At 50.4% G+C, this 21366-nt stretch overlaps 1 protein-coding gene across 5 annotated transcripts in view; it reads left to right on the top strand.

Moving 5' to 3' along the window:
- The window catches only part of DENND2A (DENN domain containing 2A), a 101847-nt gene extending 81214 nt beyond the window's left edge, over positions 1-20633 (top strand). For 3 of the 5 annotated variants that reach the window (XR_016037083.1, XR_016037082.1, XR_016037081.1), the window contains 7 exons: positions 12359-12536; positions 14211-14252; positions 17175-17292; positions 17674-17925; positions 19306-19392; positions 19992-20133; positions 20291-20633. Coding sequence is in view for 2 of the 5 variants with exons in the window: in XM_055421371.2 (XP_055277346.2) it covers positions 12359-12536; positions 14211-14252; positions 17175-17292; positions 17674-17925; positions 19306-19392; positions 20291-20322 (709 nt within the window). In the remaining 3 variants the exon portion in view is untranslated. The remainder of the gene's footprint in view (positions 1-12358; positions 12537-14210; positions 14253-17174; positions 17293-17673; positions 17926-19305; positions 19393-19991; positions 20134-20290) is intronic. The other 2 variants (XM_055421371.2, XM_088834694.1) reach the window with 1 other exon arrangement.
- The last annotated feature ends 733 nt before the right edge of the window (positions 20634-21366 follow it).

Below are 21366 nucleotides of genomic sequence, written 5' to 3'. Positions count from 1 at the left end.
AGGGAGAGGGGAGGCCTAGAGTTCCTCAGGAACTGCAGAGCAGCTCAGTGTAGTGAAATAGAAAGGAGAGCCAGGAACTGGCAGAGGCAGGCAGGGCCCGGCTCCCGGGAGGGCTGCAGGATCAGGCGGGAGCACAGACAGAGCCAGACGCATGCTAACAGAATACACACACACACACACACATACACACACACACACACACACACACACACACACACACACACACACACACACACACGGACCCGCTGCCCAGCAGGGTGCACCCACATCCTAGTGGTCACATTTGGTGATTGGCAAAGCCCAGGTCACAAATCAAAGAAGATCCTGAAGAAGATGCTGGTAAGGATTGGGGTTAATTCTGAATTTTAAAAAAGAAAAAGAATTCTTGGCATTTTCATCATTTCAAAATACTGAATCAGAGCCTTCCTCACTTTGGGACTGAGGGTGCAGAGGCACAAGTGGTGGCTGTTGCTCCAGGGAGGGCTGAGACGTGGGTTCTGGCTCGAGATGAGCCGGCCAAGCGGGAGAGGCCAGCTGAGACTCCATCTGGAAAGAAGCCGTGCCAAAAACATGTAAAAATCGGCTTGGAGAGGAAATAATGACTCTCGACTCTAGAAAACAAAAGGGAAGAAGAAGAAAAGGGAAAGAAGAGTGCAAAGGACAAAGCGTGTGAATGTGGATTCCGTCCGGAGGCGCGGTGGGAGATGGACTCCAGCCCTGTCTCCACCGCAGCCCATCTGGTCACCTTGCTCACGCTGGTCATTGGACCGCAGCCACCGGGCTCCTCCCAGGCTGCTCCCGGCCTGCCTGAGAGTTAGCTATTCACGTTTAATGTCACAGGTATTGTACTCTCTGTGCACTCTTGTCAGCAGGCCCTGCCTCTAGCCTGCAGCTGGTGCTGCGGGCAGCCCTCCAAGATCCCTGGGCACTGGGGGATTCGGACCAGGGAGTTCTCAAGGTGGGGGCCTGCAAGCTGAGGATGAGGAATAAACCTTCCGTGACCAGGATCAGATTTCACAGTGTTCTAGTGACTCTCTGTATTCTCTGGAAGCCTCACCATCCCCCACTCTCCACCGTTTTTATAGTTGTCGGATTCTCAGGCTTTCCTTGGGAGGACGGGAAAGTGATGGATCTCCGACAGACCCAGGTCAGGAGTGAAAGGCCCTCTGGGGAGTGGAGATGGGGCAAATAGTCCTGAGGGGCGCTTGCTTCTGGTTTAAAGATGTCTGGCTCAGGAAGGGTCCCGCCTGCCCAAATATCTGAGAAGATGGACGTGACTCAAGAGGAGCAGGGGACCAGGACCTGTGGCCCCCTGCTCTAACCCAGGCTTTCTTCAGGGGGGAAGGAGAAGGGATAATAGCATCTATTTTTCTCACAAAGGGACGATGAAAAGAGAAGGTGGGAATAGAAAGGAAGGGAGTCACATCAAAGACAGGCATCCCTGAAGGGCAGCAGCAGGCATATGTCAGAGGCTTGCTAAGCCCCGGAAGGGCTTAGGACAGAGACCTCTGGAGAAGGACTTGGCCACTCCACCTTGTCCCTGGAGAGACTTCTGTGTTGACAGGTGGGACTCACACAGAGCTATTGTCATGAGAGACAATGAAAGGAAGCCCTCCTTGAGCATAGGGCCCACCCACTGCCGGGTATTGCTCAGTCCTCCCAGCCCCCTCCCCTCCTGCCCTGGCAGGAGACAAGTCACTGCAGTGGTCTGATTGGAGGGACTTTGGGATTTCTGTCATCACCCCGCTTCCCAGGGTGCCTGGCACTCTGCCCTGAGAGATTTAGTCTCTTGGAGCAGCAAACACCCACAAGAGGGTAAAATGCCAGCCATGGCTTCAGGACGCTGTTCTTGCCGTAAGGCTCTTACTGCCCACTGGCTGTTTTCTTTTGCAGCAGCTGCCAGCCGTGGGGCACTGAGGAGGCAGGATTTTTGTCGGGTGGGGGGTGGGGACGTGGATAACTTGGGTGCCCTCTTTGGGTCCAGAGCCAGTGTGGGCATGTGCATGCATATGTGTATGAAATACTGAAATTACGTTGCAGACCCTTGACAACACTCAGGCTGACACATCCCATCCCATGGGAGGGGCCTTCCCAGGCAGTGGGGAGGCCTGAACGTCCTCAGCTGCTGGCCCTGGGTCTCCTCATTTAGGAAACAAGTGCCCAGCCACTCAGAGCTCTGAATTGCTAGGGCTCCGGTGTCTCGTTGTCCCCAGAAGTAGCCCATGATTGTCCCATTACAAATGGCTTCAAGTGTTCTCTCTCTCGCTCAATAAATTTCTTTTCAGCCAACACTAGTTAAGTGCAGATCTGAAGAGGCGGGAAAAGAGAGAAAGAAAGGCCTTGAGAGCACTGAGGCAGAAAGCACAGTGCGTAAACCTAATGAGAATAGCAATAGCTGAGCCCTGAGATAGGGAACTGGGGAGCTGCCCTGGGCTGGGCTCCCCCATTCTCTCAGCCTCTCGAGAATTTCATCAGTTCGGTTCTGTTAGTGGGAGACTAAGAAGCACACGGAAGTGAAGTCACTTTGCTCAAGGAAGGGTCAGTGGGAGAGCTGGGATCAGACGGGTAGCTGGCTCCAGAGAAGATGAGCGGCGAGCAGGCCGCCAATGGTCTGGGTAGAATAGAGGAGTATCTGTGAGGCTGTCTGTCTACCTAGATACATAGGGACAGTCTTTTTAAAAACATGCCATCACAACGTGCTTGGCAGTCTAGCCAGAATTGTCTCCTGAGGAAGCTCAGACATCTGTGCTTTCCTCTCCTGGGTCCACCCACCCCACCCACCCTTCCCTCCGGGACCCCCGGGAGGCAGGTGGCTGAGGGAACCTCCAGAGTCTCTCCCAGTTCTGACCTTCTCCGAGTCCATGGGCTGGGGTGCCCCAGGTGTCTGCCATACCCCCTTGGTGTCTGCCCACCCAGCAATCTTGGTCCCGGACCTGCTGAAGTACCCTGCCCCCATTCCTGACCCAGGACTCATCCATCTCAGGCATCCTGTGCTTTCCAGTCCCCCAGGGGACAGCTGTGTGATTCTCATAGGACCCCTCCAGCTCAGATGCTGCAGGATCCCACCCTCACATGGCCCACTCCTCTCCCAGGGGGTCTGATTCAGTAGAAACCATCTGGATAGCATTTTCCTGAGAGTGATTCTAAACATAGGCACCTCAGGATGGTGAGATGCCAAGGTAACTAACTGTGAGTACCCTTCTAACACCCCGTTTAACCTTATCTGGGTTGAAGATAAATAAATATACCCTGTGTTACGGATCCACTCTCCCAGGACTCCCAGGCCTCTGCGCTAGCCTGTGCTCACATGTCAGGGCACCATCTTTACCTCCTCTTGCAGCTTTAAGTGCTTTCTTCTGAGGGGGCCTCAGCACAGCCTCCTCTTTGGGGGTCTCTCTGACCCTCAGACTTGCCCCCTCCCCTAACAGAGAGCTCGCACAGGAAGTCTGGCTCACCTATGAAACAGGGACCTCGCTAATGATCAGAGCACGGAAACGCCGCCAGAGAACATGGTGCGTGTGAAGTTCCTGAGTGAGAAAGCCAGAACCCGTGTTCTCTTCTCCAGCCTGCTCCACCTAAGGGGTTCCTCTGGGAGGAATCAGCCTCCACCTACTTCTGATTTATGGGAAAATAGCTCTAGGGAATTGAAGCATTCTTCAGCTAGGCCATGACAAACCAGTGGCTGGCTGCAAGTCGTCTGACCTGGGAAAGTCTCTGAAGAAAACCTTCAGCCTAAGTTCAGCCCGCGCTTTCATCCTCATCAGCGGGCACCACTTGCTCTCTATGGGCTGTGCATGCCCTGATTTCTAGCCCTGCTCAGCTGGAAGTGGAAGCAGCTGCTGCTCCAGGTTCCCATCTGTAGCCCCCCATCTTCTCGAGGCCACGGAGCAGGGCATGAGAACAGGGCACGCCGCAGACTCAGTGAGTGGCCCCATGACATCCCGGGGTGAGCATCAGCCTGCCGGAGCGGAGGCCTGTGGTCACTGCCACCAGCACCCTCCCCCACCACACAATTCATTTCCTCATCATTGCAAGTGCATCTGCCCACTGCAAGAGGAAATAGCTGGGAGTTGTGGCAAATATTGTATGAGTTATAAAAGGGTTTTAAGTGGAGCCAAAAATCTATCAAATTTAGAATAACATTCTTGCTCCGTTTCATCTTTACAGTGGACGTTGAGTGTTTCTTAAGGCTCTGTCAAGCCAAAGTTTAGCAGATGGGAAAGAAAGAATGTTGTTGTGATCGCTTGTTCTGTTGTCATAACAACCTAAATAAATATTTCCCTATACCCCTTTCTTCATTTCCCTGATGATAAACATTTTGTTTTTTCGTTTATTAATTTCAGTTCCCAAGGTTTTGGCCAAATCTACACACTAGGCTGAATAAGAGAGTCAGAGCTGCACATAAAAAATTTGTGTAAAAGTTTTAGGCAGGACAACGGTTTTTAATATTCGAGAAACTTACTTATCTTTCCATAGTGCATTCACACCAGAAGCTAAACAACAGACTTCTAGCTAATGACAAGTGGGATTAGGTGGTCAAATCTAGACAAATAGTAGAGCTTGAACCTTGGCCTTGACATGGGGTGACTACACAAATAAGTCCATGTGTAGCTGTACACCTACATCTTGTTGTGTGTTCCTTTTAGTTCATTTTTAATCAGTTTCTGTAGGTTTAAATGGGGCCCTGTATCCTGTCTCAATCAGCTGCACCATAGTGTTTCAGAAAAAGGTTGGGTTTGTGGCACACCCTCTCCAGGCAAGTGACTTTGCCAAGGGCTACTTGAGAGTGTGAGTAGCCGCCACCTTGGTGGTCCGACCTCTAGAGTACTACTTCAGAGGTCCTCAAGAAGCTAACAGGGAGATACCTATGTTTAGTTCAGCAGAGTGCTATGAAAATGCCATCAGACTGATTACACATTAAGTATTCACTACCTTTTTTTTTTCGCCTATGAACACCAAGATAACTTTGAAGCAAGGTTTAGACAATAGCATAGCCACAAATTGTCTTTGACTCCAAACCCATCACCAACAGAATCTCAGATATAGCATACTCCAGCTCTCTTCTGGAGTCAGGTCCCTCCAGGATGTGCGGGCTCTAAGTGCAGTCTTTCGACACTTACTGCGGGGCTTACTGCGACAACTTAAAAACTGTCCAACATTGTATCCCCTAATTCCTCTGATGAGATGTCACCATTGCTCTTCTGTCCTGTCTCCATCAGTGAGCTCCAGAATTGCCCTCCAGGCCTGGGTTTTTTCAGCGTCAGTTACTTTCAGCTCCTGGCTCCTCCTTCCAGTTCCTGGCTTTCTGTCTCTCTCTCATAGTTCGTAGCTGGCAGACATTAAAGCTGGAACGCCCACTTATGTTACAGATGAGGAAGCTGAGACCTGGAGAAGAGCTTTACCTGAGATCACACAGAGAGTAGCAGACCCAGTTTTGTTGAGGTCCAGCCTGGGTTCTTTTTTAACTCGGTGACACATTTCTTCAAGGTCTGAAAGTACAGTAATGGAAGCATGGCAGCCACCTCCCACTAGCTCTCAGCAGGCACCAGACCACATCAGAGTCACCACTCGCTCTGGTTCCTGGGAACCATGCACAAAGGGAGAGACGCTTTGCCAGGACTCCTAAAGGATGCTGATGGTTTCATCCTGCAAATTCCTGGGGTCTCTCCAATTCTGGAAACTCATCCTTCGCTTTTCTGGTAGCATCTTAGAGAAGGCTCTGTGCTTGACTCTTTCTGGTTGCTGGGTGAATTGGGAGGCTGCTGAGCATCCTAATAACTAACTGCAAATTGGGCTAGGACCCTGGTGCTGGGAAAGATTGAGGGCATGAGGAGAAGGGAAGACAGAGGATGAGATGGTTGGATGGCATCACTGACTCAATGGACGTGAGCTTGAGCAAACTCCGGAGATGGTGAGAGACAGGAAACCCTGGCGTGCTGCAGTCCATGGAATCGGAAAGAATCAGACACGACTGAGGATTAAACAACAACAACACATAGGGCACAAGGGCTTTGTAGCAGCCAGAACCGAAGCGTCTTCTCCAAGAGAATCTGAGTGCTCAGAATTGTATCCTGGTGTCTCTGGACTAATGCTTAAACCCTCAGGAACCACCACCAAGTAGCAAAGCATTCTGGGACCTGACCCTTCTCCCCTGTGCCCATGTTTTAACCTTGTGGCCCAGCCAACCTCCCACTGGGGCATCTCCTCCCTCCCTCGCTTTTGTGCAAATTGATCACAGCTGCGGGGGTGGGGGGGGGCGCGCAGCATTCCTTTCCTCCACCCCCACTGTAATTCGAGCCAGCTGCCAGGGCTCCCTCCTAGAACTTCCTTCAAAAACTCTGCCTCTCCTCCAACCAGCAGATGCTCAGTAAGGCTCCACATTAAGTGGCAAGCGAGCCTGAAAAGTCATCCTTAGCATCCCTAGAACTGTAGACTGTACTTTGCGTGTTCCTAAGAAACCACCAGTCCTAGCAGTGCCCACCCCCATGGGAGCTCCTCTAGCCTTTATGGGTGGGGGAATAAAATCTCAACAAGCTACACTCAGAATAATCCCTTCTTTTTTTTAAGATTCACTTATTTTTGGGGTGTGGTGGGTCTTCGTTGTTATACGGAGGTTTTCTCTAGTTATGGCAAACGGAGGTTACTTTCCCATTGTGGTGTGCAGGCCTCTCATTGCAGTGGCTTCTTTTGTTGCAGGGCACGGGCTCTAGGGCACTCGGGCTTCAGTAGTTGCGGCTCTCGGCTCTAGAGCACAGGCTCAGTAGTTGTGGGTGGCGCACAGGCTTAGTTGCTCTGTGGCATGTAGGATCGGCATGTAGGATCTTCCCAGACCAGGGATCAAACTGGTGTCCTTTGCATTGCAAGGCAGATTCTTAACCACTGGACCACCAGGGAAGCCCCTCTTCTACCATTTATTTGGAAGGAACAGCTGCCACTTACTGTATAATTTGCAGAATCTGACCTTTCCTTCTAGTGTTTCAAGAGGCAGAATTTTGTTTTAGAATATTGGACAGGGCTGGAGAACAAGAGGGATGCGACACTGCCTGCACCGCCCACCTCTTGGGTGGCTCCTGACCCCTGTGCTCCACAGGTGCCACCTAACCAGGTGGCAGTAGAAACCAGGTGGGAAACATTGGGACTCAGCTGCAACAGCAATCAGACTGTTTAAAAAGCAAACAGATAAAAAACACTTGTTAGCGGAATTAACAGTGGTAGTACCAACCTTTCACTTTTCACTTTCACACATTGGAGAAGGCAATGGCAAGCCACTCCAGTACTCTTGCCTAGAAAATCCCATGGATGGAGGAGCCTGGTGGGCTGCAGTCCGTGGGGTCGCTAAGGGTCGGACACGACTGAGCGAGTTCACTTTCGCTTTTCACTTTCACATATTGGAGAAGGAAATGGCAACCCACTCCAGTGTTCTTGCCTGGAGAATCCCAGGGATGGGGGAGCCTGGTGGGCTTCCATCTATGGGGTCACACAGAGTCGGACACGACTGAAGTGACTTAGCAGCAGCAGCAGCAGTACCAACCTACATGGCCAACAGATGACACAGTTGAGTTGTCATTTGTCCCCATCAAGACTGAGTATGGACTTAGCGACTAAACAGCAACAGCAGACTGAGTACCAGTGTCCCTCAGCTCCCTGCATTCCAGTTAAATGAATGCATTTCTTCTTTCCATGACATTTCTTTACCTGCCCTGTGCATCTACTGCTCCATTGCTTATCACTGTATTCTCTACTTGTTCCAGCTACCTTCCCCTCCCAGCTGGTTCACACTCGCTGCAGCTGAGCCACACACCCTCCCCTCCCCAGACCCCTGGGCTTCAGCCAGAGACACAAAGTACAGGAGCATTGGAGAGAAGGGGAGATTCCCCGCAGACCTGCTTCCTCCAGGGCTGAGGCCAAAAGAAGGCAAAAGGGCAGGAGGCCATTCCTCTGAATTGGTTTAAATGTTATATAGATTTCTTTTTCTTCATTTTTAATTGGACTTTTTAAAAAAACTTTTTATTTGGGGTTTTTTGGTGGTACCACCCGACATGTGGAATGTTAGTTCCCCAACCAGGGATCGAACCCATGCCCCCTGCATTGGAAGCCCAAAGTCTTAACCACTGGACCGTTAGCAAAATCCACAGATTTGTTTTTCTATTGCATTAATCAAGAAAAACCCAAAGGCTCTGGCTATGCCTCTTTGTGCCTCCATTCCGCAGTTTGAATCTCTCTACCTTCTCCCATCCGCAATACTCCTCGCTCCCCACCCTGCCCTCACCCCAATGCAGAAGTTACTTTAACCTCTTTTAGTCTGGGGTTCGTTATTGTTATTCAGTTGCTCAGGAGCATCCGATTCCCATCGACTGCAGCATGCTAGGCTTCCCTGTCCTTCACCATCTGGAGTTCTAAAATCACTTCCAGCTCTAAAATTCTGTGCTTCTGTAACTTCCCCGGAGTCAGAAATGCTTAAACCACACCTCTGAAATGTAAATGCACTCTTAAACAGGAGTGCTGCATTTTTATTCTCCTTTAGTGACTTGACTAAAGTGCTAACTTGCTTCAGTCATGTCCAGTTCTTTGTGATCCTATGGACTGTGGCCGGCCAGGCTTCTCTGTCCATGAAATTCTACAGGCAAGAATAATGGAATGGGTTGCCAGGCTTTCCTCCTGGAGATCTTCCCACCTCAGCAAATGAACCCGAGTCTCTCACATCTCTTGCATTGGTAGGCAGGTTCTTCACCACTAGTGCCACTTGAGGAGCCCTTGACTAAAAAAGTGAGAATTTCAGAAACTTGCTGAAGGGACCATGGATGACGGAGTCCACGACCTACACCATTGCATGATCCACTCTTTCTCCAAGTGCTATTTAGGAGCTTAATAACAAATGTGCTATAAAAAGCGGTGGATTTCATACACAAGGCTTCCTTCAGGAAATTCCTTCTTAGGGTCTCTTTTAAAGAACTCCTACTAGCCACTTGGAAATGAAAGCCAACATCCCAGTAAAAGGTGTAACATATCAAAATTCCAGCTCAACCATCACTTGCTACCCACTCCCCTCCACACCCCACCCCCAGCTCTCTAGTCAAAATCGTTGGCTTCCAAGCCTTTTTACTACAGTCCACAATTAGAAAAACATTTTATATTCAGACCTAATATACACCCCACATAATACATACATATAGTCATTTACAGTTGTGGAAAAATGCATCATACTCTCTTATTTTCTATTACATTATTTTTGTTGTAGTTGTTTTTAATGCTGATCACTACCCACTGAAATTATTTCAGGACCCCCAATAGGGTGCAAATTATAGTCTGCAAAAACTTGCTCTACACATGACTATTCTTGTTTATATTATGATGTCCTTCTAGTTTTCTAAGTCATGACCCATAGTACTTGAGCAGATCAGCTTTGTAGACTGGCCACACACAAATACAGCTTGAAGTGAAGTGAAGTGAAGTCACTCAGTCATGTCCGACTCTTTGCAACCCCGTGGACTGTAGCCCACCAGGCTCCTCCGCCCATGGGATTCTCCAGGCAAGAATATTGGAGTGGGTTGCCATTTCCTTCTCCAAGGGATCTTCCCAACCCAGGGATCGAACCCAGGTCTCCTGCATTGCAGACAAATGCTTTAACCTCTGAGCCATAAAAAATCAAAGTTTTAGAACAAAGTAAACTCAGCACATTCAGTGATCTATAGATCAAGGAAATTAAACGTAAATGATCAGCAATTCACTAAAAGTATCAACATTCTTGACTTATCTGGTAGAAAGTGATGCCTTAAGAAATAAAGCTCCTGTGCTTTTCAAGACGATTTTTTTAAAAAGTCTTTACGTTTATTGAATCCAGAGAGAAAACAATGATTTACAGAATGGAAAAAAAAAGTGTGTATCATGTCTCAATGCCTTAGGATTTAATTTAACATAATGGGTAGGGTTTATTTACAGGTTTAAAAACTACATTTGCTAGTATTTTTATAGTGTAACCTAATATTTCAGTTGTGGAAAGAGGCCGTTAGTAGTTCTTAAAGAGTAAATGGTGATAATAATAGTTGCAGCCTCAGAGTGCTATTGAGAGGTGTCTGTTGTTATTCAGTTGCTAAATGGCGTACAAGAAGATCTTTTAAAAGGCAGAAGTCACTTCACTGCACGCTGCTGACTGAATTATTGATGTTGCTCTCTTGGTATAAGTCCAAACTTTAGTCTGTCTCACCCTTACTCAGCTAATAAAGAAGCCATTGTAGTGATAACAAACAAAACGTTGGGGTATCATCTTTCTCATTTTGAGGGTGATCATTTGAAAGAAAACATAAGACCAAGTATCAGTGAAATATGTGGTTGCTCCAGTACTGAGAGGTATCTCATGACTCCAGTGAGTATTAGGAGATTGATTATTTGCTAAGATAGAGAACAGGAAGATCAGGAGACATACTGATAAATTGACAAGATTCAACATGGCTCTTATTAGGTTGGGCTTCCTTAGTGGCTCAACTGATAAAGAATCTGCCTGTAATGCGGGAGACCTGGGTTTGCTCCCTGGGTTGGGTAGATCCCCTGGAGAAGGGAACGGCTACCAGCTCCAGTATTCTGGCCTGGAGAATTCCACGGACTGTATAGTCCATGGGTTCGCCAAAAGTCGGACGTGACTAAGTGACTTTCACTTTCACTTATTAGGTTGCTGCTTCTGCTAAGTCACTTCAGTCGTGTCCGATTCTCTGTGACCCCATAGACGGAAGCCCACCAGGCTCCCCCGTCCCTGGGATTCTCCAGGCAAGAACACTGGAGTGGGTTGCCATTTCCTTCTCCAATGTGTGAAAGTGAAAAGTGAAAGTGAAGTCGCTCAGTCGTGCCCAACTCCTAGCAACCCCATGGACTGCAGCCCACCGGGCTCCTCCATCCATGGGACTTTCCAGGCAAGAGTGGCTTGCCATTGCCTTCACTTATTAGGTTAGGAGCCCCCAAATGGAAGCAGGATCGAAACGAGGGCTAGTGCATATGTTAAGGATGTCTCAGGGGGTGCTAGATGCAGAGGAACTTACTAGATTCAGAGGAATCTAAATGATTTGGGGAGGGTTCCTTTTTTATTGCAGTAAAATATACATAACCATAAATTTTACCATTTTAATAATATTTAAGTGTTCAATTCAGGGGCATTTAGCACATTCACAGTGTTTGCAGCCATCACTACTCTCCATTTCCAGAGTTTTTTCATCATCTCAACTGTAATTCTGTCCTCTCTAAGCAACATGGTGCCCCTCTCCCTTCCTCCAGCCCCTGCTAACTTCCCTTCTACTCTGTCTCGATGCATGTGCTGATTCTAAGTCCCTCATGTAACTGGAATCGTACAGTACGTGTCTCGTTCTGCCTGGTGGAGTTCACTTGCTAGCCATTATTTTTTAGTCCACTTCTTCTTAAGTGAACCAGAGCGAAGTGATTTTTTCGATGGGTTCAGGAAAGTTTTATGGCAACGAGATTATAGGTGTGTGACATCATGGGAACGCAGTAAAGGAGCATTCATCCATCCAGAACTCAGCTTCCTTGCAACTTGACGTGAACAGAGCGCAGCTGAGAGCCGGGGCAAACATTCAGAAGGTGTCCTAACAGATGCGGTGTTGGTTACAGGGAACCGAAGATGACCCGGTATACTCCGGCGAATCCACTGGGCCCTCACTTTGGTTTACTCTTGCATTAGACACTTCTAACAAGCTTCTAGAGTTTCCAAGCCCATACCACTTTAGAAACAGCATATCGGGATGAGAGGAGGGGGAACCGCTGGGGGCAGGCTCACTTAGTGATCAGAAGCGATTTCGAGGCAGAAGAGAAAGTCTGCCCTCACTCTTCTCGGAAGCCACCAGTCGTCACAGCGCTGCAGCTCCGCAGAAATGATATAAAGGCGATGCTCCCTCCCGTTCATTCCACAAACCGAGCACACGTGCAGCAAAGCCTTGTGGATCCCACACAACTGTCAGGCCCAGCGTTCGCCAGTACATGGCTACATTATGATCATCCCGCTTTAAGAGAGACTGAGTCTGCCTCTCAACGTCGTTATTTCTCTGTGTTTTGAAACCTGGGCAAGAAGTATGTGAATTTCCCTTTTACACAACTGAGCCCTTGGGAGCGGACGGCTGCACCTGAGCACTGAAGGACGCACCCTGTCTGCCCTGGCGACACCTAGGTGTCCACACTCGGCGGAGAGGACGTGGGTTCCAGTACAAAGCCTCTTCTCTAAGAGAAGCAGCACCCATGAGGAAGGCGGCTTTCGCTGTTCGGGGGTTTGCGGTGGGTGGGGGAGGTGAGGGGGCTGGCGTCTTGGTGGGGGCGGCCCGCCCTCCTGAAGCGGCCCTCTCTCCCCCGCTCCCCGCCGCAGCACCCTGTCCACCTGCTGCCACGCGATGGTGGCGGCCATCTACCCCTTCGCCTGGCAGCACACCTACATCCCCGTGCTGCCGCCCGCCATGATCGACATCGTGTGCTCGCCAACGCCCTTCCTCATCGGGCTGCTCACCAGCTCGCTGCCGCTGCTCAGGGAGCTGCCGCTGGAGGAGGTGAGCTCCCTGTGGGGGCAGGGGCGGGGGAAGGGACCCCACAGCTTTGTCCGTGAGTCAGCACCCCCCCACCAAGTCAGCTTCAGCAGAACCTCTTGACTGCAGACTCAGTTTCCCCTCTAAAGGAACCAGCACCCATTGAGAAGGGCTGCAGTCAACAGTTTGTCGCTGTTGAGTCGTGTCCCACTCTCTGTGACCCCACGGACTGCTGTCCACGGGATTTCCCAGGCAACAATACTGGAGTGGGCTGCCATTTCCTTCTCCAGGGGATCTTCCCGATCCACGGATGGAAAACTATGTCTCCTGCATTGGCAGGTGGATTCTTTACCTCTGAGCCACCAGGGAAGCCTAACCAACGATTTACTAGATTTTAATACACCTAGTCGGTAAAGAGCCATCTGCCCTATCCTTCCCCTGTCCACCCCTCTGCCATGGGAAGAAAGCACATGAAGAGCTAATGGTAACTGGAACTCATCTTTGGGCCAATAACAAAGTCTTGAGAAGGACTGTGTCCCTATAAGTAGGTCCTTTTTCATATCAGTTAAAAAGGCAATAAGCTAAATGTGTTCAGTGATTGAGTTCTGTATCCAAATGACAAAAGTCCTGCTTAGCGTCTCTGTGGTTCCTGAGTCCCAGCCCCTTCCTCTAAACGGTTTCTGTCTCCAGTACTGAGAGCTTCCAGCAGTCAGAGCAGAACCGTGAGGACTAAGTGATGCTGCACAGAACCGCCAGGCTTGAACCCTCCCAGTGTCCCCAGACGCAGCTCCTCTAATTGCCAAGGTGGTCCTACAGTCTCGTTAAAGATTAACCAGCAGACTCAGGTCTTTGAGTGTGTGAGTGTGAACTGCAGAGGGTTTCCCTGGGTGCCCTGTGAGCCTGCAGACGGCTCAGTTCCACCCCCAGGAGAGGGTGTGAGAAGGAAGGACAGCCCCTCTCAGCTCCCGGCCCCTGTGTTAGAGCCCGTGGTTCCTGCTATTGTGGAAACATGGTGGGCACGCAGGCCCCCTGCTCATCCTCCATCTTAGCCAGCGGTCCACACGGTGTGATCCCGTGAGTGGCCACCTTCTTAAGTTTTGCGCCCTGGACCTTCACTTGTCTCTCCCTAGTTGTGGCCCCGGGTCTCAGCCTCACTCTGAGCAAGGAAGACGAACGTGCTTTACCTGAAAGCCTTGACTCATGGAAGCCCAGCTCCTGCAGCTTGGCTTACTGTCCCATTGGGTCTGGTCCTCTGGGTCTCTCCCCTTTTATCCCATTAAGAGAAATGACAAGACTAAGTGGGTAACTGGGAGGTAGGAGGGGGAGGCCTGGCGGGGGTGGCACAGTCCAGTGGAATGGGAACAAGCTGGGGCTCTCGCCTGTCTCTCTGTCTCAGCGACCCACACGCTAAAAACCAGCCGGAGCGGCTCTGCCTTAGCCAGTCCAGGAACAGGGCAGAAGTCCAGCCTTGGGCCCACACGTGTCCTAGCCTGCGGTTACAGCGTTGAAAGCATGCCTGTCTGGAAAGCTTTTCCCTCCTCCCCCGTCATCATCTGTGGCTTCGGTGGCAGTGTCAGGAAACCACAGTTGGCCCCCTCCACCCCCATGCGGTGCCAGGCAGGAAGAAGGCTCACAGCCCGTCTCTACTCCGGAAGCCCTCCCTGCTTGCAGTAACAGCCCCTCTTCCTCACCTCCTAGGTCCTTGTGGTCGACCTCGTCAACGATCGGTTCCTCAGACAGGTGAGTAAACAGCCTCCCAGCTTCAACCCACTGCTTGCTCTGTTTTCACCTCTTTGTTGTTTGGAGCTCACCTTTCCAGCCCTGTGGTAGGCCTGGAATCACAGGGCAGGCCAGCAGGCCGGGGCGGTCCCTGGCCAGGGCTTGACTGAGGACAGGACAGGAGGCAGCGGCCAGAGAAGAGGGGTTTGGACGAAGGATTGATTCCCGTGGGCTCTGTCACAAAATGGTTTGCTGACAGAATCTTTGTGTAGGTTATAACAGTAGACACTTAACCTTTTTCAACATGTCTTTACATATTTGACAGCAAAGTTCATGATATAATATGAAGAGGAAAAATCAGGATAAAAATTATATACATTACTTTGCTGATCTTTTTTTTTTTTTGAAGGATAGAAATGAGGGGGAAAAAAAAAATATATATATATATATATAGAAAGATAGAAAGGAAAACTCACCAAAACATCAATTCTGGTTGTCTTAGAGTGGGAGACTGAAAAGGAGACAGATTATGAGCAATTTTAGATTGTTTTAATATTCTCATACATTTTCTATAATGTTCATAAACTGCTTTCATTATCAGAGACTGAGGGTTGGGTGTAGTTCAGTCCCTGGTAGGGGAACCCACATGCTCCTTGGCTCAGCCAAATGAATAAAATAAAGTTGGAGTGGCCACTGAAAAGTTATGCATGATAATGCTGTTCTTTATCATTAGTTCCATCTACCTTCACTTTCCAAGGGCCCTCTGGGTAGGCCCATCCCCACCGCCCTCTTGCTCTGAGACCCAGATCATAAAGCCAGCTTTCAATCATTCGGTCATCTGCCCTGTCCAGAGCCCCCTGATAAGAATTAGCCACCTTGTGGGGTGGGGCATTGGGAAACATTTATTGAGTAGCCACTTAGGTGCAGGGAACTTTCACAAGTTAATTGTGTTGCATTTAATTCCTCCCAGCCTTACTGAGCTATTATTGACATATAACATATTTAAATTTAAGATGTACAACATGATGATTTGATATATGTATACATTGAGAAGTTAGAACCACAATACGATCAGTTAACCCCTCCATCCCCTCACATAATTACTTCTGTATGGGGGGATAACACTTAAGATCTACTCTCTTAACAACTTTTAAGTTTACTTTTTTTTTTTTTTAATTTATTAATTTGGCTCTGCTAGCTCTTAGTTATGGCATGTGGGATCTAGTTCCCTGACCAGGGAGCGAACCTGGGCCCCCTGCATTGGGAGGTCAGAGTCTTAGCCACTGGACCAACCTTAAGTATGCTTTAACTATAATCAGCAAACTAGACATTAGACTTCTCAGAATGTACTCGTTTGATAGCTGGAAATCTGTGCCCTTTGACCAACATTTGCCCTTTTCCTCACCCCTCGCCCCTGGTAACCACCTCTCTACTCTCTGTTTTTATGAGTTCAGTTTTTTAATTAATTTTTTGAGTTCAGCATTTTAGATTCCACATATGAGTGAGAAGGTGCAGTATTTATCTTTTGCTGTCTGGTCTACCTCACTTAGCATTGTGTCTTCAAGGTCCATCAGTGTGTCTTTCTTTTTGAAGCTGAATAATATTCCATCGTGCGTGTATATGTCTGTGTCTATGTATGTACATTCTCCCATTCTGGAGGCTGCCTTTTTGTTTTGGTGATTGATCGTTTTACTGTGCAGAAGCTTTTCAGTGTGGACTCTGACTTGTTAATTCTTGCCTTTGTGGCTTGTACTTTTGGTGTCGTCATATCCCCAAAAATCGTTGCCAAAATCAGTGTCAAAGAGCTTTTCACCTGTATTTTCTTCCAGCAGTTTTACAGTTTCTGGTCTTACATTTAAGTCTGTAATCCATTTTTTTTAAATCCACATAATTTGGGGGAGAGGTACAAGATAGGGGTTCAATTTCTTTCCTTCATATGTGGATGTCCAGTTTTTCCAGTACCATTTAGGTAAGCAACCACCCTTTTCCCATTGAATATTCAGCTCCCTTGTCAAATATTAGTTGACCACATATGAATGGGTTTATTTCTGGCCTCTCGATTCTGTTCTGTTTATCTTGTTGGTCAGTCACTCAGTCGTGTCCAGCTCTTTGCAACTCCATGGACTGTAGCACGCCAGGCTTCCCTGTCCTCCACTGTTTGTCTGTGTTCCTGTTTTTATGCCAGTTGATGCTGGGAAAGATTGAAGGCAGAAGGAGAAAAGGACAACAGAGGATGAGATGGTTAGATAGCATCACCAACTCAATGGACGTGAGTTTGAGCAAGCTCCAGGAGAGGGCGGGGAAGGGGGGGCGGGGACAGGGAAGCCTGGCATGCTGCAGTCCGTGGGGCTGCAAAGAGCTGGACAGGACTGAGCGGCTGAACAATAGTAACAAGCATCCTGTCTTGATTACTGTAGCTCCATGATAAAGTTTGAAATCAGGAATTGGGATGCCTCCAGCTTTGTTCTTTCCTAAGATTGTTTTGGCTACACAGAATCTTTTATGGTTCCATACACATTTTAGGGTTTTTGTTTTCTATTTCTGTGAAAAAGATCATTAGAATTTTCATAGGAATTTGCATGGAATCTATGGATGGCTTTGAGTAGCATGGACATTTTAACTATTTATTCTTTCAATCCATGAACACAAAATATCTTTCCACTTATTTTGTATCTTCTTCAGTTTCATTCATCGCCATCTTATTTGTTGCATATAATCTTCACAGAGAGGTAACTTGTTTTACCAAATGAGGAAGCTGAGGCCCTGTAGCTTGTTAAGAGTGGAATCAAGATTCAAGCCTCTGGTTCGAAGTTGTGTTCTTTCCACTAAACCAGGAATCGTGCCGGGCCTGCCCTGCAGAATCCGCTGTGTCCTTCTGGCCAGGGTGCGGCCACTGTCCCAAGAAATGCTGGGACAATGACTCACGTTTTTTCTGCTTTACAGATGGACGATGAAGACTCCATTCTGCCCCGGAAGCTTCAGGTAGCCCTGGAACACATTCTGGAGCAGAGAAATGACCTGGCTAGTGAGCAGGATGACGGGCCCCCGGACGGCAAGCGAGGTAAATGCTCAACCACCTCCCAGACTGCACCCCCGCCTCCATCCTTGGAGTCAGGGAGCAATGGACTATGGGCATGTCCACTTGACATGGGGTTAAGTCGGAAAACGAGCAGCAAGGTGTCCAAGGGGAAAGGCTGGCGCTCATCCCCTTCAGCAGCGAGTTGTAGGAAAAACCTTTCCCACCCCACCCCCAGTTTAGCCCTAAAAGGTCTGTTTAAAGGTAAGGAAGAAATGACAGGCTTACTGCGGGGAACCTCTTTCATGGATCATCACAGTCGGCCTTCCAGGGGCCTGGAACAGCATCCTTGTCTTTTCTGACTGGTTCGTCCCAGAGGCTCTGCCTCCACCCTCAGCGGTCCTGGTCCTCCCCTGCTCTGCTCAGGCCCTGAGTCCAGCCCCTTGAACGAGGTGGTGTCTGAAGCCTTTGTCCGCTTCTTCGTGGAGATCGTGGGCCACTACTCGCTGTTCCTGACGGCGGGTGAGCGCGAGGAGAGGACCCTGCAGCTGCAGCGAGAGGCCTTCCGCAAGGCCGTCTCCTCCAAGAGCCTCCGCCGGTTCCTGGAGGTCTTCATGGAGACCCAGACGTTCCGGGGCTTCATCCAGGAGCGGGAGCTGCGCCGGCAGGACGCCAAAGGTCGGGGGCCCTGCCGTCTCCTCGGGTGTCGCGTTCCCTCTGCTCCCCACGCCCAGAACCCTGCTTCCGGTTCAGTGCGAGTTCTCCTGTGTCCACGCCTCCCCAGCTTGACCAGACTCCCAGGGACACCCTTTCCCTCCCCTCTCTGGGCCGTCTCTCCTCCATTTCCTCAGGCCTCCTGTTGTCCCTTCTGCCCTCCTTCCTCACCCTCTCCGCAGGGCCCTGGGGATGCACAGGAGAAGAGGCTGGCCCGCACCCTCCGCTCCGTGTGCTGCCACCAGTGCCCAGCGGGCTGGACATGGGGAAGGAGGACGGCAGAGAACCCCCTTCCCCGGCCTGGGGAGTCTGAGGGCCCTCTCTCCACCCCCTCCCGTCCCTTGCTCCTCAGGTTCCCCTTGTCTCCCTCAGTGTCCCTGTCCCTGTTGCTGGGTTCCATCACGCCGCTAGGGATCAGGAGTGGGAAGTGTGCGGAAGAGGATGAAGCCGTTCCTGTCTCTTTCTTCCATGCTCTTTAAGTCCTTTGGGGAATCTGAAAGCTAGAAATAGCAGGAAAGGCTGCCCAGGCAGGAGCTAGGCCAGAGGACCGGAGAGATAGATGATTAACCCTGAGGAGAGGCCACCCAGTGACGAGGGTTTGGGGTGTGGGAGCAGCTGACCCAGGCCTGGGTGTCCTCTGGTGCCGCGATTGCAGACCCTGAGCTAAGGCAGCAAAGCTCCACGTCCCCAGAGCTCTGTGCAATGCAGAAAGGGGCTTCGGATGATTCTGATGAGGGTATCCAGAGAGACAAGAGAAGGTGGATTAAAGCCTAGGAGGAGGCACACAGCTCCTGAGGAAAGAATTCACTAGAAGACCTGCCGGGTACACACACGGATCACTGTTTGATAGAAGATCAGAGGGAGATGAAGACAGTAGCCTGAGGCTCCAGCCCTGGGCGAGAACTGACGGTCCCTGCCCGCTGAGGTGACCTGCATGCCCCGCCCAGCTGAGCCCCTAGATGGCAGCCAGGCTCCCAGGAGGCAGGCCGCTTGGCCAGGGGCCCTCTTACGGGAGATCTCAAGGAGAAGGGAAGGGCTGGGACCGTCTGGTTCTTCTCTGAAACCACAGGCCTGACACAGGGCGGGTGCTTGGAAGGTGTTCATCGAGGAAAAGCAGGACTTCACGTACGAGCTAGCTTGACAGCTTTCCAAAGACAGTTACTGCACGAGGCTGGGCAATTATAAGGTCAGAAAAAAAAACCCTTTTAAATGTTACGATTCAAAGCATGTTTCTAGAGCAGCTCCGTCTCAGCGGCAAGGTTTCTCTTGTCTGCGGCAGTAAGGAACCGAACACGTGTAGGAGCAGCAAGAGAGGGAGCTAAAGTGGTGGGGATTTCTCAACAGGTCTGTTTGAGGTCCGAGCCCAGGAGTACCTGGAAACACTCCCCAGCGGAGAGCACAGCGGTGTCAACAGGTTCCTGAAGGGACTAGGTGAGGCCCAGGGGCCTGGGTTCCTGGCAGCAGCCCCCCGGGGCCACGGGGTCTTGGCCAGTTCCTGCCAGGCCAGTTCCTGCCACTGGAGCCAGGGCTCATGATGCTGAACTCTGAGGCCTGCGCCCACTGGGCCCAGTCGGCATCTTCCCACCCTCCTGTTCTGCCCTGTCCCCGGAGCAGAAGCTGAGGACACACGGCCCTCTCCCTGCCCTCCTGGGCCCTGGCTGTGTTGCTCTTCCTTCACTCTTACCTCCCACATCTTCAGTCTTCCGGGGAGTGGGGCTTAGAAGTATGATGAATGGAACCAGAGAAGGGGGCCTGGCGGTAGAGACCTGGGCCAGTCTCCAGATAACCCTGAGAAGTGGAAATGTAAAAATTTCAACAAAGACTGCAGTTTAACCAGCCAAAAAGGCCCTTGGTAGGAAATGGAGGAGGAGAAAGCAAAAAGCATGAGAGGGGGAGGGAGCAGGCCCCAGTGAGGAAGAGCTGCGGTGAGGACAGCCCCTCGGAGGACCTGTTAGAGCCTCACCCAGGGGGGCCGGTGCCTGGGAAGAGACCACTGACCTTCCACAGGGCCGGGTGTTTGTTCCCCTCAGGGCTCCCAGGGAGGCGTGACAGTCCATATGCTTCCTGTGTCACCATTTCAGACGCAACTGACAGTCTGCAGCTCTGACAGTCTTCCCTTCAAAAGATCCCTATTCACAGGGGAGGCACATGAGGAGTGCAGGGGGCACCCAGGCAAGGGAAATTCCCCCAACTTCTCCTGAGCCCTGGGGTGAAGCTCGGGGGTGGTGTGGGAGCCCCAGTTGTCCACACCACAGCTGGTGTGCAAAGGGCAGGATTTTAACTCAGCTCTTTTGTCTGCCTGGTGCAATGTTCTTATTTTCTCTTTTAGGCAATAAAATGAAGTTTCTCCACAAGAAATAGCCCTCAACCCAGACTCCAGGGAAAACTTCCTCCCAGGGCAACCACATGTCTTTAAAACAGTCCTGGCAGTCTTCCTGAGAAGTCAGGTCCTTGGTTGTCCCAGGTGCTGGGATAAAGGCGGATGGTTTCCGCCCACCCCCTGGGTCCTCCCCAGGGACAGGACCCCAGAGCTGCCAGCAGGCAGCTTCTTCAGAACAGCACTGGAAATGGGACCTGGGACCAGGCACGTTCAAAGGGATTGTTTTGGGTTGTTGGATTTGGGGTGTTTGGTATTTTTTTTTAATTTTAGATATTAAAAAAGAAGAAAAGTGTTTGGGTTTTCTTTTTATTATGCCAAGGCTAAGACAGCTGTCCTGCCCTCCCAGTTCATCCTGCCTGGCAGCTCACCCTGGAGCCAAGAGGAGGAGACTGGGAAGGAGCGGCCCCCAGGGACTTGAAACCGAGATGCTCCCCGGGGTAGAACTGGGGACATGTTGGGGGGTCAAGGGAGAAGCACCGTGGTGACGCCCACGGGCACTGCAGACCCCACGCCGCGGGTGTCAGGGCGGTAGTCCTCTCGGGTAAAGGATCGGCTCGCAAGTAGTGGAGTCAGGTCTGTGCTGGAAAGGAGGACAGCAGCAGGATCTGGTTTCCTGGGATGAGCTGCTCTCCCAGCCCGGCCGGTGACGCCACCTGCTGGCCGAGCCCGCTTGTCTTCACGTCACCGACGCCTCTGGTCCCAAACAGACCTGACTCTCCTGGACGGCCTCTTTTCCCCTCAGAGGCCACAGAGCCTGCCCCTGCCTGCGAGTCCATGGCTTCTACAGATATACACAAAAAGAGGCTCTCTCTTCGTAAGGTGTTAATAAAATATTCTTAGGGCTCTAAAGTTTACGCTGCTGCTCACCTTAAAGCCAAGCCACGGCCTCGACCCCATTCCTGTTTTACTGCAGGAGATTTTCCCATCTCCGTGTAGGGCCCAGAACAGCACACATGTAGGATGAATGGAGGGACTTCTGTTGTCATCAAGAAGCAGCATCAATGTAGGGTATATACATGATTCGA

This window comes from Moschus berezovskii, chromosome 3 (genome assembly GCF_049115385.1).
Source record: "Moschus berezovskii isolate FMDL1 chromosome 3, NW_MosBer_1.0, whole genome shotgun sequence".
Classification (NCBI taxonomy): domain Eukaryota; kingdom Metazoa; phylum Chordata; class Mammalia; order Artiodactyla; family Moschidae; genus Moschus; species Moschus berezovskii.
This window is presented reverse-complemented; position numbering and strand designations above follow the sequence as displayed.